Consider the following 15,681-nt stretch of genomic DNA (forward strand, 5'->3'; position numbering starts at 1 on the left):
ATTCCTCCCTCCTGGCTGTGGCTGTTCCTCGTGGCACAGCCGGTGACCAGGAGATCCCGCCGTTGGCTGCCCCGCAGGGGTTAACCGCGGCGCTGAGCAACGGAGCCACGGCCCCGGGAGTCAGGAGCAACCCCAGCAATCCTCTGCTACCAGACAGAGGCCTGTCTTGCAAAATCTGCCATAGTGAACTCTTGGGAACGCATTAAATTAAGTGTCCTAAATTCGCCTAACTATGCATTTAATTTGGCAGTAATAGGACACTCTGTATAATAGCAGAGTTGCTGTATAATAGAAGAGTAGCTGCATATTAATATTTTGATTATTAAGGACATGTGTATTGGAGGCTTGATAACTATGTAATATATTATTGCTTAATTGCTCAGACTCTTAAGTATGTTTTCATAATTAGCTGCTATTTAGTTAACGTAAATACCCAGCTTATTAAATATAGAAATGCATGTGTGCTTGCAGCAGCTATTTGCATGAGGAGAACCCGGCGGCGCGGAGCTCCCGCCGCTCCCTCCCGAGCAGCCGCGGGGGACTCGCCGGTGGCCAAACAGCCACTTAAACTGTCAGCACAAAAAGGCCATTTTGCCACGGAGCTGGGCTCAGGCACTCCAAACTTCGCCCTCTTCACTGGCCGCGATGGGAAGCGGCTCTGAGCGGGAGCCACGGCTTTGTCTGGTTCCTCTCAAGCAGAGCTAATCCCCTCTACCTGGGCCAGCCAGCTGATGTGCTTCCTCCTTCCTTAATTTGGTCATAAATCTGCCAAACCGGGAGGCTTCTGAATGAGGCTTCTGCTCTTGTTTCTGCATGGAGGACCCATAAAAACCATATGGAAATGAAAGGCAGAAATGCATATTTCATAGTTTGCCTGAGCTGGGCCCGCAGCTCGGGGATCAGGAGCATTTATCTGCTCTAGCACCTGACCTCCCGCCAGCGCCTCGCACCGCCCCGGCGCCTGCGCGGCTGTGAGCAAGGCAAATGTTTTGGGTCAAATTTTGGGACACTGGTGCTGAGCTTGCATGCACAGTGCTCCCTGCACCCAGCAGAAATGGGGGTGACCGTGGTGCGACGCCCTGGTCCCTGCACCCCGTGACGTGTGCGCTGCATTTGGGCAGCGAGCAAGTGCCCAGAATCCCGTATTCTGCCCAAAGCCGGGGTAGAAAAAAGAGCGATGCCTGAGGAAACCTGAAGTCGGGGCTCGCTGTGGAAACGCGCGCAGCCGAGCCCCGGGCGGCTCTGCGGGTCGGGGGCTATTTCGGGGTGTTTCTGTTCGCCGTGGCGTCCTGCGCACGCACCGTGGGGCGCGGGCTCTGCCGCGCTGCCCGACGCTCTGCCTGGCTCGCGGCACCACCACGGCTTTGCAGGAACAGCAGAATGCCCTCGGGCGCTGGTGCTGCTGCGCTGAGCGCCGCCCCGGCGCAGGTCCCAGCTGCAGGGGCACGCGTGGCCACCACAAACCTCCGACCCCCTCCTGCTCCCGGCCCAGGGGCTGCGCCTCCAGTTTGGGGGTGAAACACTCCAAAGGGGTCCAAGCTGCTGCTTCACACTCACAGGTTTGGGGCAGGATTCTTGTTTTGGTTTCTAAATGCCACATTTCACCGTGTTTATTGTCCCACTGCCTACCAGGGGAGGGAGGCTGAATGAGATAATAACTCAGCCGCCGCCAACATGTTTATTTGATTTTTTTTTAAGAGCTTTAGCAAATACACGGGAACAGGGAAAGAAAAAACCCAAACTGGTGCCAGCGTGTGTAATTCCTCCAGGAGCAAGTCTGATAGCAACACAAAAGCATGCGTGCTTCCAAACTGTAACCAATATTTGCACATCGGAGTGACTAATTCTCCGCTCTGCACCACAGAACAATAGGCGTAATAGCAAGGTACATTAATGCAGAGCGGGATTGTCTGGTGCCTTGGTTATTTGACACATAAACAAGGAGAGGAGGAGGATTTTTATCTACCTGTATAACTATTCGCCAAACAGCAGGTTACAAATGCGCTCAGAAAACGCTGACCCAGGGCTGCTCCTGCACCTCCTGCGCCGGATTGGCACATGATTTGCAGCACTGCGGGAGTTCTATAGCTGACCTCATTAGCAGTGCATTTCCTGGCTTGTTAGCATCATATTTGTATAATTTACGGCACCTTCGTTTTTATGGAATGTGTTCCTTGTAGAGTGTAATGGCAGCAATATATTTAACCTCTCCTATTTAGGAATGCTGTTGCTGAAGGCAGCCTGGAGATATAAAAGGTATTTTTTTTCATCTCTTCTTTCTCTCTTGCATGCGTATTTTTTTTTCTGCTCGGTTGCTAGATACCCAAATATACGTGTAACCTGTGAAGTGTTCATAAAAGCAAAGCGAAGCCGTGCTCAGGAAACCGCAGCTTCTGCAGGAGCATTCCCAAGGTCAAGCCCCTAAATCAGCGCAGTGTCATCTTCCCAAAGCCATTACTCAGCTGCTGGAGAGGAAGGAGAATTGCACCAGCACAAGCAAGGGCAGCTCTGCGGCGCTGGGACGGCGCTGGCTCAGCTCCTGCTCCGCCGCGGCTCTCCTGGCCAACCTTGGGCGAGTCTCCGGTGATAAACATCTGGGTTCCACAGCTGGGGATGCTCCTCTTCTGCCCCTGCGGACGGGAACCTCGGCGCTGGTGTAAGAACCGCAAAGCGAAGGAATGTGCACGGTGGGGAGGGGACAGATGGGACCCGGCACTGCCCACTCGACTGGGGTTTAAGCGATGGGTTGGGATCCTGTTCTCCTCCTCCAGCCTGGATTAACTGCCCTGAGCAGGCAGTGGTTTTCCCCGGGACCTGCACGAGTCTGTGCCCCCAAGCCCCCCAACCCGTGCGGGAGCCGGGCCTGCCCGAGGAAGCTCCGTTACAGCAACCGGCACCATTTTTAGCACAGAGCCTTTAGGAACGTGATCCAATTTCTGCGCCAGCCATCACTGTTGTTTTGTTGCACTCTGGCAAATGAGAGCATTGATTTTTGTGAGCGAGGAGGAGATGAGAAGGTGACCTGCAGAGACCCCTGAGCAGCATCGCAGGGGCAGCCGGGGGCTGAGCCTCTGCCCAGCCCCTTTCCAGAGCATCGAGCTCCAGGAACGGGGACCGGGGAGCTGGCCACGGCTTGTACACGTGGCTGGAAGCACAGCGGTCGCTGCCGCTGGGTGCATGTCCTCCCTTGCAGCAAATCTTCAAAACACGGCACCCGAGGCCGACCACACGTGGTCACGTACATCACCAACCCACCCCAGTGTAACCTGCGGAGAAAAGCAACATGTGGGCTCTGAGCCAGCCCAGCCCCACCGGCGGCGCCTGAAACAGGGCAGACAAACCCCTGGAACGCCTGTTCTCCTCCATCCGAACAGCGCCCGGTGACGGCTGCAGATGGAGATGTCTCCTGCTGACGGCTGCAGTCCAGCAAGCTGAACCCCACCTGCAGAGGTGTTTACTACTGATGGAGCGAAAGGAGCTGCGGTCTGGAGCGGGGTTCTCGGCTGGGGTGCTGCTCGTTAGCGCAGGTTCCGACATGAACGAGTCGAGGAACACGGCACCAAACTGCTGGAACGCCCTGTGGGCCGTGAGTTAATGCCAGTGTGCTCCTGGGGCTCACCCATCGCACCACCGAGCTGGCACCGCTTGAAAGCAAGTGCCTATGACTAACCAGGCCCTGTGCTAGATTAAAACCGTGCTTATTCCTGGCTTTGTCTGCAGATTCAAGCGGGCTGAGACGCAGAGTCAGCAAATGGGATAGAAAACGGCTCTCCCTGCGGTGCTGCAGTCAGCGGGGGCTCCAGGGGGCTGTGCGTTGGGGCTGTCCTACATCTCCCGTTCCCCCCATGGAGGCTGATTTGTCCTCCTAAAGCCCTGACTCCTTGAACTTGGAGGAGACACCAGACTAAGACCATTCCTGCTGTTCTCTGCTGGGCTGGCGTCATTTCTGGAGGCTCTGGGAAGAGGTTTCGGAGCCTATGCACTCCCCAAGCAGAACACGCTGTCACACACACTGTCGTATCTCCTAGAGCATCTCTCCCAGCAGGACGCGAAATGCACAAACTTGGGTCACGCGGGTGACTGAGGAGACCCTGGCTTGTTTCAAGTGAATCTGGAGGAAATTCAGACCAGCTCAGCTGGGGTTTGCTGCTTTCTGGCTGCATTTCCATCCGCTTTTCTCCAGTAAGGATTTCGAGCTCCCCGGGGTCGCTCACACCCGTGGCCACAGCGTGCGGAGCCTCCTGTCTCCACCGGCTTGTGGTTTGCTTGTGCCTTAAAACAAGGCTCAGATCCCTCATAACCCGATTTAAATTGAACCTGTCTCCCATTTTCATGCTGCTCAGGTCGTCTGTGATATCTCGCAGTGATGAATTCCATGGGTTGGCTAACGGTTGCATAAAAAATCAACTTTTTGTGATGCTTTTCAGGCTCTTTGCACCTGACATGGCTCCTTGTGCTGTGACAGCGGTTCCAGATTACCCGGCTGCTCCCTCCATTTCGATCTGCTCAGCCTGCTTTCCCTTCTCACTTAAGCCCATCCTAATTTCATTCAGTCTCAAGCTGAAGAGTCAGTAGGTTCTAAAATGAGTTTGTGCTGCCAGAGGGGGAAATTTGGCTTCATGTGCTCCCGCGGCTGCCCACGGGCTCAGCGTGGAGCACCTGCGAGGGGTATGTTGGTGCTGGCTTTGCAGGGAGGAGACGTCTGAGCTGCACTTCCAGCTCCATGGCGTCCTCAGCCACTGTCTGACGGGGCTGACAACCATCTCCAACCATCTCCCAACAACTGCGCAGAGCGAATGAGAAATTATCAATGGGGGCTGCATTACGCCATGGCCACCGCTGACACCCCGAGCCCCGGCTCCCTTCCTGTGCCCACCACCCCAGGGATCGGTGTGGTGATCCTGCTGCACCCTGGGGATCGGTGTGGTGATCCTGGTGCACCTCGGGGATCGGTACAGTGATCCCAGTGCACCCCAGTGCTCCAGCACAGTGACCCCAGTGCACCCCAATGCTCCGGTGTGGCGATCCCAGTGCACCCTGGAGATCAGCACAGTGATCCCAGTGCAACCCAATGCTCTTGTGAGGTGATCCTGGTTCACCCCAGGGATCAATGCAGCGATCCCAGTGCACCCCAGGGATTGATCAGTGCATTGATCCCAGTGCACCCCAGGGATCAATCAGCACAGTGATCCTGGTGCACCCCGGGGCTCAGCACAGTGATCCCAGTGCACTCCAATGCTCCAGTGCGGTGCACCCCGGTGCACCCCAGTGCCCCTGTGCGGTGATCCCGGTGCACCCCGGGGCTCAGCACAGTGATCCCAGTGCACCCCAATGCTCCAGTGCGGTGCACCCCGGTGCACCCAATGCTCCCGTGCGGTGATCCCGGTGCACCCCGGGGCTCAGCGCAGTGATCCCGGTGATCCCACCCCGGGCGGGGCGCGGTGCCGGCGGTCGCTGCTCCGCCAGCCCCTGTCGCCCGGCTCTGCAGCGGCCCCGGGAGCGAGCGGCAGCACCAGAAACGTCTCGGCGGCTTCTTGTTAGCTGCACTCTAAGCAGGAAAGTGACTGGCCCTGACAATATAATTTACATTGCTGTATAAAACTATCTGTGGAAGCCAAGCTAATTTGTGCCAGATTAGGCTATTTGTCTCAGCCACTGTCTAACGGCACAATCTATCAGAGGGCTGTTTTCAAATATCGCTTTTCAAGCGTGCCCTTGAGAGGCGGGAATTGATTGGGATCTTAGAAAGCAAAATTACAGCAATAACTTAAAAGAAACAATAATTACTGAATCATACCAGTGTCAGCACTCTGCAAAACACGAAATAGCCATCAAACCCCAATCCAATATATTCTGAAGCAAATTTATTGAATGGAAAAAGCAGTTGAGTGAGGCTTTTTTCTCCCCTTTCCCTTCGCCCCCTCTCTCTGCCTGTACATATGGTTATCTCAAAACCGCAAGTGAATGAGTCGATAATTCTTGTCATTGACTGCTCCATTTTCAGAGAGTCAAGAAAAGATCCATTAGCTACCTCCCGACTCGGTGTCTTTCCCCTTCCCCTCCAGTCATTTGCTAGTCTGCGCTCCTCAGGCAAACAAACATATATAACTAATCATCTGTTAAAACGCCGAGTCCCCTAATAAATCTCTGCAACTGAAATACTTTAATGGGTAATTAATTGATCCTGTTCCAGAGGAGTAATAAGATAATAAATTAGACAATATTTCACTCAGTTGTGTCAGTGTACTGCTAATGGTGCTGTAGGGCTAAGCCGAAGGATAATAAATTAGCCAGAAATTAACTGCTAAGAGCTTTCTGCAGAGAAATTGGCTGACAGGCAAGGCTGGTGATTTAGGGCCCCGCTGCCGCGCTCTCCGTGCCGTCTGTTTGGGTTTTGGTGCCTGCAGACGCTGGCTCTGGTTGGACTGGCGGTGCCGGTCGGGGTGCGGGGCGCAGCACCGGGTGCGGGTCCCCCCACGCGCGGCAGCCCCGGCGTGAGCGGCAGATTTATGGCAATCTGGCTGCGCCGCGTGTAGGTAAATTACGTTTGTGCTGACTATAAAGACTGTCTCTAAGGCAAGTTATTACCCATCCGGCAAACAGAAAGGAAATGTTTTCTGGTGCGTCTGTCATATTTCACGGGAAGGTTTGGCAGGGACGTCGGGAAAGACGACACCGGGGGACCCATCCTGGTGTGGTGTAAAGCGGCACAGCCCCGCGGAGGTCTGGCCGCTTGCTCGAGCTCGGTTAATGAGAAGTTTAAGGGGTTTTGAGCCTGGCCTGCGTTCCCAGCCCACACACACCGATGTCTGCACGGCGGCGCTCACTTTGATCGCGGCAGGAGCGGGCGGGTCTGAGCGAGGCCACAGGGAGCACAGGGGGCTCTGGGGAGCCCAGGGGGTCCCCAGCCCAGGGACACACGCACAGACAAAAGGTGGCTTTACAAAGCCAGAAACCCACCCGCTGTCTCAGCGGCCCTGGATTTATTTCCTACCTACAGCTAAGTGGAAGAGGAAAACAACGCTTGGGCTGTGGTGGAAATCTGGCTTCCTAGAAAGGAGGAAACAGTTGAAGCTCGCTGTTTTGCAGGAGAAACCAAAATATATGACATCTAATTCAAAGCTGCCATTCCGGAGGGTTCGTGTTACCCTTGGTCCAAGCCCAGCGTGTGTTTGGGACTAAAGGAATTGAAAATTCCTGCTGAGCACTGAGCTTGGAGTGCTGTGGACACAGCAGAGCGGATGGCAGCTCCCCAGGGGACAGCAGGAGGGTGTCTGTCTGTCCGGGAAGGACCGGGGTGCAAGGGGCCGCTCTGCCCTGTCACCCTGCCCGCCCACAGGGCTCTGCCAGGGCCTTCCCAGCCCCATTTACAGCCACCGATCCCAGCACTTGACAATTTTATAGCCCCTGATTACGGCCCAACCTGTAAGAGGTTCCCCAGATCCTCATCCCACCATCAGATCTTGCTCCTCAAAGGAAAGAAGATGAGGAACAGGCTGGTGAAAGCCCATGGGAGGCTCCCCAGTGCAAGGGATTCTGCAGATGCCCCACAGCATTGTGCATCCCACCCACAGCACGCTGCATCCCACAGCATTGTACACCTTGCAGCATCCTGCATCCCACAGCACCCTGTATCCCACAGCATCCTGCATCCCACAGCACCCTGTATCCCACAGCATCCTGCATCCCACAGCACCCTGCATCCCGCAGCATCCTGCACCTTGCAGCATCCTGCATCCCGCAGCATCCTGCATCCCACAGCACCCTGCATCCCGCAGCATCCTGCATCCCACAGCATCCCGCAGCATCCTGCATCCCACAGCACCCTGCATCCCGCAGCATCCTGCATCCCACAGCATCCCGCAGCATCCTGCATCCCGCATCCCATAGCACCCTGCATCCCGCAGCACCCTGCATCCCACAGCACCCTGCATCCCACAGCATCCTGCATCCTGCAGCACCCTGCATCCCGCAGCACCCTGCATCCCACAGCATCCTGCATCCCACAGCATCCTGCATCCCGCAGCACCCTGCATCCCAGCAGAGCTCAGCGCCCAGCATCCCGCAGCACCCTGCATCCCACACCCGTGCGGTGAAGGCGAGCGGCTCAGCGCAGCCCCCCTGGCCAAGCCCCTCTCCTTGGGTTCACCCTCTCCCCTGTTCTCCTTCCCGCTGCCTTTGCTTCCTGAGAGGAGGTGAAGAGAGTGATCATCAGCCAGGGCACCGGGAGAGCTCATGGACGAGATTAAAAGCAAATCAAAGAAGAAAAATTGTGGCATGGTTTATGTCTTCCTAATTAAAACCCCGCCAGTCTCCCTTCTCTTCCCCCCCTTCTTTTCTAGCTAATGTTACACTAACGAGCTGAGTTTAGTGGCATTTATGTAGATAAAAGTCCTGATGATTGATCTCAATGGCTTGTTAAAATTAGTTTCAGTCCACCATATTGATTTAATTCCATTGCTTGAAAGTGCTAATTAATAATGATAATAAAAGTGTCTGGGCTCATTATTATCAGGAGCAGGTTGGGAAGGGGATGAGGGGCATGGCGGCTTGTGCATCACTCGCTCCATCTAAAAATGGCCTTTGAAAGGCGGCGTGGAGCGGGAAGGAGGGTGGCGGGCAGGGTTTGCCCTTAGCCAGGGTCAGGGGACCCTGACGCGGGTTTTGTACGATGACAGTGACTTTGCAACACCGCGGGAACCACAGACACCAAGGGACATTCGCTGGGTGCTCCCCGGGCTGTGACACTTGGCTGCCCGTCCACAGGGCTCCCAACACCCCACCTCGGGGACACCAGCACTGGGCAGCAATGGGGACCACCGGGTATTGTGCATGTCACCCCTGGACTGTCCCCCCAGCTCTTACCCCGGGGCTGTTCGTGGTGCCCGCTCTGTGTCCCGGGGCAGCGCCGGGCTGGGGGCTCAGGCACCTGCCTCCAGAGCGCCTGTTAATTAGGCTCCTGTGAGACCTTTTTGTGTTTTCTAAAATGTTACGCACTGAGATGTTCGTTCTATTTTTCAAGACTCATCCCTGGACCCAAGTCCAGGGGCAGAGAGCAGCCCTAATTAAGGAATTTGCTGAGAATGCCCTGCCTGCAAAATGATGCTCATGCTCTCCTTCAGATACCTGCTGTCTCCAGCTACTGAAGCCTCTTTCCCGGGGAAATTAATTAGTGTAATTAATATATTTATGCAATCATTCAAAGTGCTGATTACAGACAACTGCAGAGAAAACTTTTTAACGGTGACAGCCTCCTCTTCCTCGGGCTCAGCGGTGTAACGTCTTTGCATTTGTTTCTCTGCGCTCTCGGCCAGTTACTTTGATACCATCAGCTGCGTGTTCCATCGTCCCCGTTCTCCATCACCGCTCATCCTCTGCCGGTACCTCCTCAGGACCGTTCTGGGGCTCCTGGCTCTCACCACCCTCATTTTCGGCAGCCCCCAGAACCCGCAGCAAAGGTGCTGGGCCGGAGCTTCTCCCCTCTCTGCCCCCGCTGCTGCCTCTCATTGCTTCCCCTTTTATTTTTTAAAATTCCTTCTTCCTCATCCATCATTTTCTCATTCCCTCTCTCCCATACACTGCGAGCCGGCTAATGGAGTCTGCAGTAATTCAGTCCTCCTCGACAGGAGCTGTAATTTCAATAAATAATTATGGGACTCGATTTCATCTCCCTCCTTCCTGAGATGTGACTGCACACACTCATCACGCGGGGCCGGGCGGTTAATTAGCAGCAGGACGCCAGGGTGGCCCCGCGGGGGTGGGACCGCAGGGTGCAGACCCGGCTTTTCGGGTTCGTAACGCGGACCCGCTGCCCACGGGGACGGCGCCGCGGGACCGTGGAACCGGGACAACGCAACCGTCCACGGCCACGGCAAAGCCAAGGCCACCGCTCCCCATTCCTGCGCTGTGAGCCCATCGACAGCCATCTCCAGTGCCTTTGGTCCGGGCTGAAAACAAAGTGAAGGTCCCTGAGTTCTGCTATAAATGGTAATGATAACACAATTATCATGCAAAACAAAAATTAAGTTTAATGGTGCAAAGCCAGGGTGTACTGTGGAGGTAATTCATATTAATTATGTTTGGATTAAAAGCTTATTTCTTTTGTTAGCATCTGCAAGTAGGAACTTAGCAGTAAAAAAAGCCGCATATAATTACTGCATCTTATGGAGGAGCAGTGTCGAACTTAATGGAGCATCCCCGTTCTCTCTGGGCACCGATGAGTGGTAATATTTCACATTTTATGAAATACAGAAGAAATAAATTACAGGTTTAATGATAAGCATTACTTGGGCTCGTAATGCAGTGAGATTGGCCACTCAACGCGCTCAGACCCGAGCGCTGTGGGGTGGGGGCGGAGGCTCCCCCTGCTCGGCGGCACCTGGGGAACGGGGCGCACCCCAAAACCCGGCGCACCCCAGGGACGGGTGCAGTGACCCCCGTGCTCCAGCCCCCGAGCCTGTGGCTGCTCCTGCCCCTGCGGGGGGTCACAAGAGACCCCGCTCTGAAAGGGGGGCGTCTTTCTGGAACACCCTGTTTCTGCCTGGATCGAAACGCACCACGCACGGTCTGCGGACGCAACGGCCGGGGCTGCAAACGCTTATTCTCACCTGAGGGTGCACCCGAGAGCCTGGGTGCCACAGCGCCATGTCACCCATCACTGTGACCCCCCACTGCAGTGCAATGTCACCTGTCACTGTGACCCCCCACTGCAGTGCAATGTCACCTGTCACTGTGAGCCCCCCATCACAGTGCAGTGCCACAGTCGCTGTGCCCCCATGTCACAGTGCAGTGCCACCTGTCACTGTGCCCCCCGTGTCACAGCACAGTGCCACTGTCGCTGTGCCCGTGTCACCAAACCTTTCCCGGGAGCGCAGCTGAGGGTTTGGTTTCAGGGGGTTTCTGTTTTCGTTTCCAGCGCCCCTGTCTGGGTGCCAGCGCCGCGGGGGCGGGTCGGGCTGACCCCCCGCAGCTGGCCAGGGGGGACGGGGTTAATCCCGCTGTCATCGCCACCCACAGACTATTCGCCCCGTAAACTCTCTGCTCCGCGGAGTCCGGAGCCTGACGCCAGACCCAGTGCCAGCTGCTATTTTAATCCATTTTGCTGATGACAACGCCAGCGAGCGTGTCTTCCTTTTAAGCACAAACCAGTTTGGGGCTGGGTGAGAACTGCTGCAGGGGCTTCAGCTTTCATTACAAAAGTGGAAGGGCCACTTTTTAAAACGTGATCTTTCTTTTTTACCCAGGAAAGCCTCCGGCCCTGGCTCGAGCTGCAGGCTCTGGGGACAGCCGGGCTGGCCCCGCAGACCATGGCGGGTGCTCAAAGCCGGGTCTGGGGGGGCTCAGCTCAGGGCTTGGGGTGCGTTCCAACCGAAAGCTGCGGCTGGTCCTGTGTTTTCCCCGTTTCCCAGCTATTCTGTGAGCTGTGAATTGCTGTGCCCACCACACAACAGTTTTCTTAAGGGATTTCAGTTGCATTGACACCATCATCAGTGTTATCTGGCTATTGATGTACGCGTTACAAATTCTACAGCTGGGCCCTAAGGTCCTGCTCTCACAGCCCGTCATGACCCACAGGAGCTCGAGTGACAGGAGGGGTGACCTGGGTGATTTGTGCCCGCATCCACGGTCCTGGGGACATTCACACGTGGTCCCTGCTCTGCGCTCCCAACTCTGTCACACCTGGCTGGAAAATGGGAGTCACTCCGGCTTTGCGCCGGTTTGAGACCCGGCTTTGCCGGTGCCGTGGGCGCTGCCACTCACCTCTCGTGCCGCGGGGTGGGATGCTCAGAGCAGCCGCTGTCTCACCCGTGAAGGATGTGCCGTGGTCTTTAGTTACAGCCCAGGTGCCTGAACGCTTCAGTCAACTCCTTTGAGCTGGAATCTGGCTGAGGAGGAAAGAAAGATGTTCAGTAAACGGCCCCATACGGGCAGGACTTGGCCGTTCAATGGAGGGAGCGAGGGACTGGAAGGGAACGCACCGGACTTGGCTTCACAGTGAGTGTTCAACAGAACACCTGGTGTGAGATTGTCCCAGACCGGGCAGCACATGGTCCGGGACAACCCAGCCGGCAGCTGCGGGGTGCACCAGCTCCACTTTTCACTGTTAGCGGGCACCGCTGGGGTGTCTGTTCACACACAACGTGCCAAGTGTCTTTGCGAGGCAGCTCTGGTCCCCGGCAAGCGGGTCACCCACACGTGGCCAGTCCCCCAGATCTTTCCTCTGTTAGGCCACCCCGAGGGCTCTGGCTCCCGAAATAGCTGGCAGGACCAGCTGTGGCTTTGGAGAGGGATGGGGGACCCGGGGGGACTGAGGGCCGGCTCTGGGCACCTCAGTGCTGGACATTTAGTGAAATTACTGTCCTTCTGTCCCCATGTCAAGCACTGGCATCTCTGCCACAATTAACTCCTCACCACTAGGACAGCGGGGACTCCCCAGGGAAGGGCTGGCTGCCTCTTGCACCATTTCCACCTTCGCCAGCTCTGCTCTGCCCACCACACTGAGCGGGGACACCTGTGGCTCCCGCTCTGTCCCACCAGAAGGACCCCGGTTCACCAGCTCTGCTCTGCCCAACAGACTGACCAGGGACACCTGTGGCTCCAGCTCTGTCCCACCAGAAGGACCCGGCTGAGTTCGTGTTCCTTCGTTACTATCCTGGTGCTCCAAAAGCCCCCAGGGCCCCCTGGAGAGCAGGAGCCCGGTCCCAAGCTGCCCTGGAGCCTGGGAGGGACGGGGGTGCTGCGCGAACAGGGGACCAGGACACGCACATCTAGAAATCAGCGCTCTTCCTGCCTTTTTTTTTTAAACAATAAATCTTTTTCTCTTTTTTTGCTTTAACCTCGTGGTGGCGATTGCATCATCTCCCGTTCGCTTCCCGCCCGCCCCTGGAACAGCGCAGATTAAGATAAAGTGATAGTGCTGTGTCAAAGAGTGCTTTACTGCCACACTTGGGATAGGAGAGGAGAGGTTAATTTATCATCGCTGGGGAGAAGTGACAGGAGAGAGATATACTACCGAAGGGGGATTTAGCACAGGGCCAAGAAACTTCACACTATTTTTACCATCTGTCACATGCTCTAATAAAGCAGGACAAAATATGAAGAAAGGAAAAATGAACTATCAAACACTGATGTAATGCAGCCCATAAATCTAATTTAATTACTTTGCATGGAGACAGGTCCTCGAGTCCGTGTGAATATACTGGATTTTCTTGGCAACTTAACAACTAAGTGTTTTAATAACATCACACTATAATTTATTCTGCTTGAAACACAAAACCCCTTTTGTGCAAGTTTCTTTTTTTTTGCGTGTGTGAGAACTGTTAATTTTTCCTGCTAATGTCAAAACTGGCATAAATTCACATGTGAACCCGAAGCCTGACTGTGAGAAGAGGCGGAGGTTAGCGAACGCCTTTTGATTGTTGGTGCTGCGCGCACACGGGGCTGCGCCGCAGAAATAATTGGGGCTGCTGATGAGTCGGGTGAAGAGAGTTGTCTGGGTAATTAGATTTTAGTAGCGTGACAAGAGTGGGGGAGGGACAAGTGGGTGTTGGCCAAAAAGACGCAAAGCAGAGGAACTGGAAAGCCAAGGAAAGGCTGGTTTGTGGGGTGAAGGGGCTGCGGGGGCCGGACCCGCCGGCACCCAGGCAAAAGAGCACAATTACTATTCAATATGTGTTCCTGTGAATCCAGACGCAGCTACAGAAATTATTGCTAATAATGAAAGCTATATATCAAAGGTTATAAAACTCCTGTGTGCTGGGACACTATTTTTCTAGGCTTTGTTCTGAACCATTAAAGATGACATATTGAGTTTGTGTGCCTCTGTGTTTAGGAAGAGACATTTAAATCTGATTTTAACCTGAACTGGCAATTCTGACGTTTGTCTGTGGTGTTTAAAGCGGGAGCTGTGATGCCACCGAGCAGGGGGTGGGCTGAACCCGCCGGCCCCCGCGACCTCACGCGGGAGGGAAGGAGCGAGCAGGTAATTAATTTGTTAGATCATCAGTGATTCATGTAAAATAAAACCATCACTCTCTGTACCATTCTCCCTGGGAGGAAAAAAACAACAGAAAAAAAAAGGAAAAGAGGGAGGAAAAGAAACGTTTAGCGTTGAAGAAGCTGCAGAAGCTGCACCGAGCAGAGGGCGCGCGGCCGGTGTGCAAAGCCAAACCAGGGGCAAATTCAGGTGCAGTTTGAATTCTTCTCCCGTGCAGATGGGTCGTTTCGGGGGAGGCGAGAGCAGGATGATGCCCCTGTCCCCCGGGGTTTGCGGATGTGGGGGTGCTGTGATTTAGCACCCGAGCTGCTGTCCAGAGCCGCTGTCCCACAGGCGCAGTCGAAGCGCCGGATGGTGGATGCGCCCGAGCGCGCTGCCCTGGCCGGGCGGCTGCAGCCAGCGAGAGCAGCCCCGTCCTGCCCCGAGCTGCGGCCCCGCGCTCCCGCGGGACATGGTGGCCGCCGTCCCTGTCCCCGTTCCCATCCCCGGGTCCAGCCCTGCGCCCACACACACCACGTTTTGCAAAACTGAGATTTTGCTTTGGCCCTGGGCAAGACTTCCCTGGAACCTCACTTGAAGCTTGCCTGAACCTGGAGCACCTTTTGTGCAATCATTGGTTTTTCAACACTGGAAATATTAAATAAATGCAAAAGAGGTTTCCCCCTCTAGGCAGCAAATCCATTTGACTCTGTTGTGGAACCTCAAGGGAGGAAAGCGAGTGTTCAAAGCCAGGCGAGTGCGGTACAAGATCTTGCTTTGGGGGTGTGTGAAGATACCACTCGCACATTATTTGCCCAAGGATCAGAGATCTGCAAATGAGGAATCTGTAGGTGCTGTGACCCTCTGCATGTGTGAGCTCCGGAGGGACCCCCGGGCAGGTGCTGGACCCCCAGAACCTCTGGGGTCCCCGGCCCCGGTACCCGGCTCTGTCCCGCAGCATCACCAGGGACCCGCTGTGAGAGATGCTGCACAGCTGTACAACAAACCGCACATCAACTTTTAAGTCCAAATAGTCTCCAAAGCTGACATCGCACCAGCTCTATGGATCTGGGGAGACGTTTCCATTTCTGCGTGTGTCTCCCTGGCAGAGCAGGATCCAGGTCTCTTTGGGGGTCTTTAAAGGGCAGTTGCAGTGCAAATCCTCAGAACTAGCTCCAGACGACTCAAATGCATCACAAGACAGGGGGAAGGATGGCAAAAATGGGACTCCGCAATCTACTTCCCAAATATATTCCTATTGCCAAAAAGGTTTTGTATAACAGACTAGGCATTATATGGTTGCAGAAATATGCACACCTTCAAAAATATTGTTCAAGAGATTGGAATTCATTTCCCTCTATTTCCAATGTCCCTCTCCCCTCTCTCTTGTGTTGGAGATAATGAAAACCCTGGTATTTAAATTCAGCTGCAGCTCCTGGCCGCGCAGATAGATTGCTTAGGGAAAAAAAACATGTATATAAAAAAAGCCCTCAGAGCATGTATGCATAAACTAGATGGCAGATTAGGTTACTGGGAGAGGAAGCGTCCCAGCGAACCGGGAGTGCACCTTCTGCAAGGAGATTAACTGATGGTAGCAGCAAGTTGCTGATGGAGGCGGTTTGTGTAAGAGCAGCCCCTGACGACGAGACTCATCAGTCAGGGCTGTCGGCGGCCCCGGCACGGGCAGCGCCGGGATGGCACACGCT

General features: G+C 55.0%; 1 protein-coding gene across 2 annotated transcripts in view; it reads right to left on the minus strand.

Moving 5' to 3' along the window:
- Positions 1-15,681, minus strand: part of LOC110365005 (uncharacterized) — a 209,987-nt gene that overhangs the window by 43,542 nt on the left and 150,764 nt on the right. For both annotated transcript variants that reach the window (XM_065040887.1, XM_065040888.1), the window contains exon 15: positions 11,761-11,885. In XM_065040887.1, the coding sequence (XP_064896959.1) occupies positions 11,829-11,885 (57 nt within the window). In that variant the 3' untranslated portion in view covers positions 11,761-11,828. The remainder of the gene's footprint in view (positions 1-11,760; positions 11,886-15,681) is intronic.

The sequence above is a fragment of the Columba livia genome, chromosome 25, assembly GCF_036013475.1.
Source record: "Columba livia isolate bColLiv1 breed racing homer chromosome 25, bColLiv1.pat.W.v2, whole genome shotgun sequence".
NCBI classification, from domain to species: Eukaryota; Metazoa; Chordata; class Aves; order Columbiformes; family Columbidae; genus Columba; species Columba livia.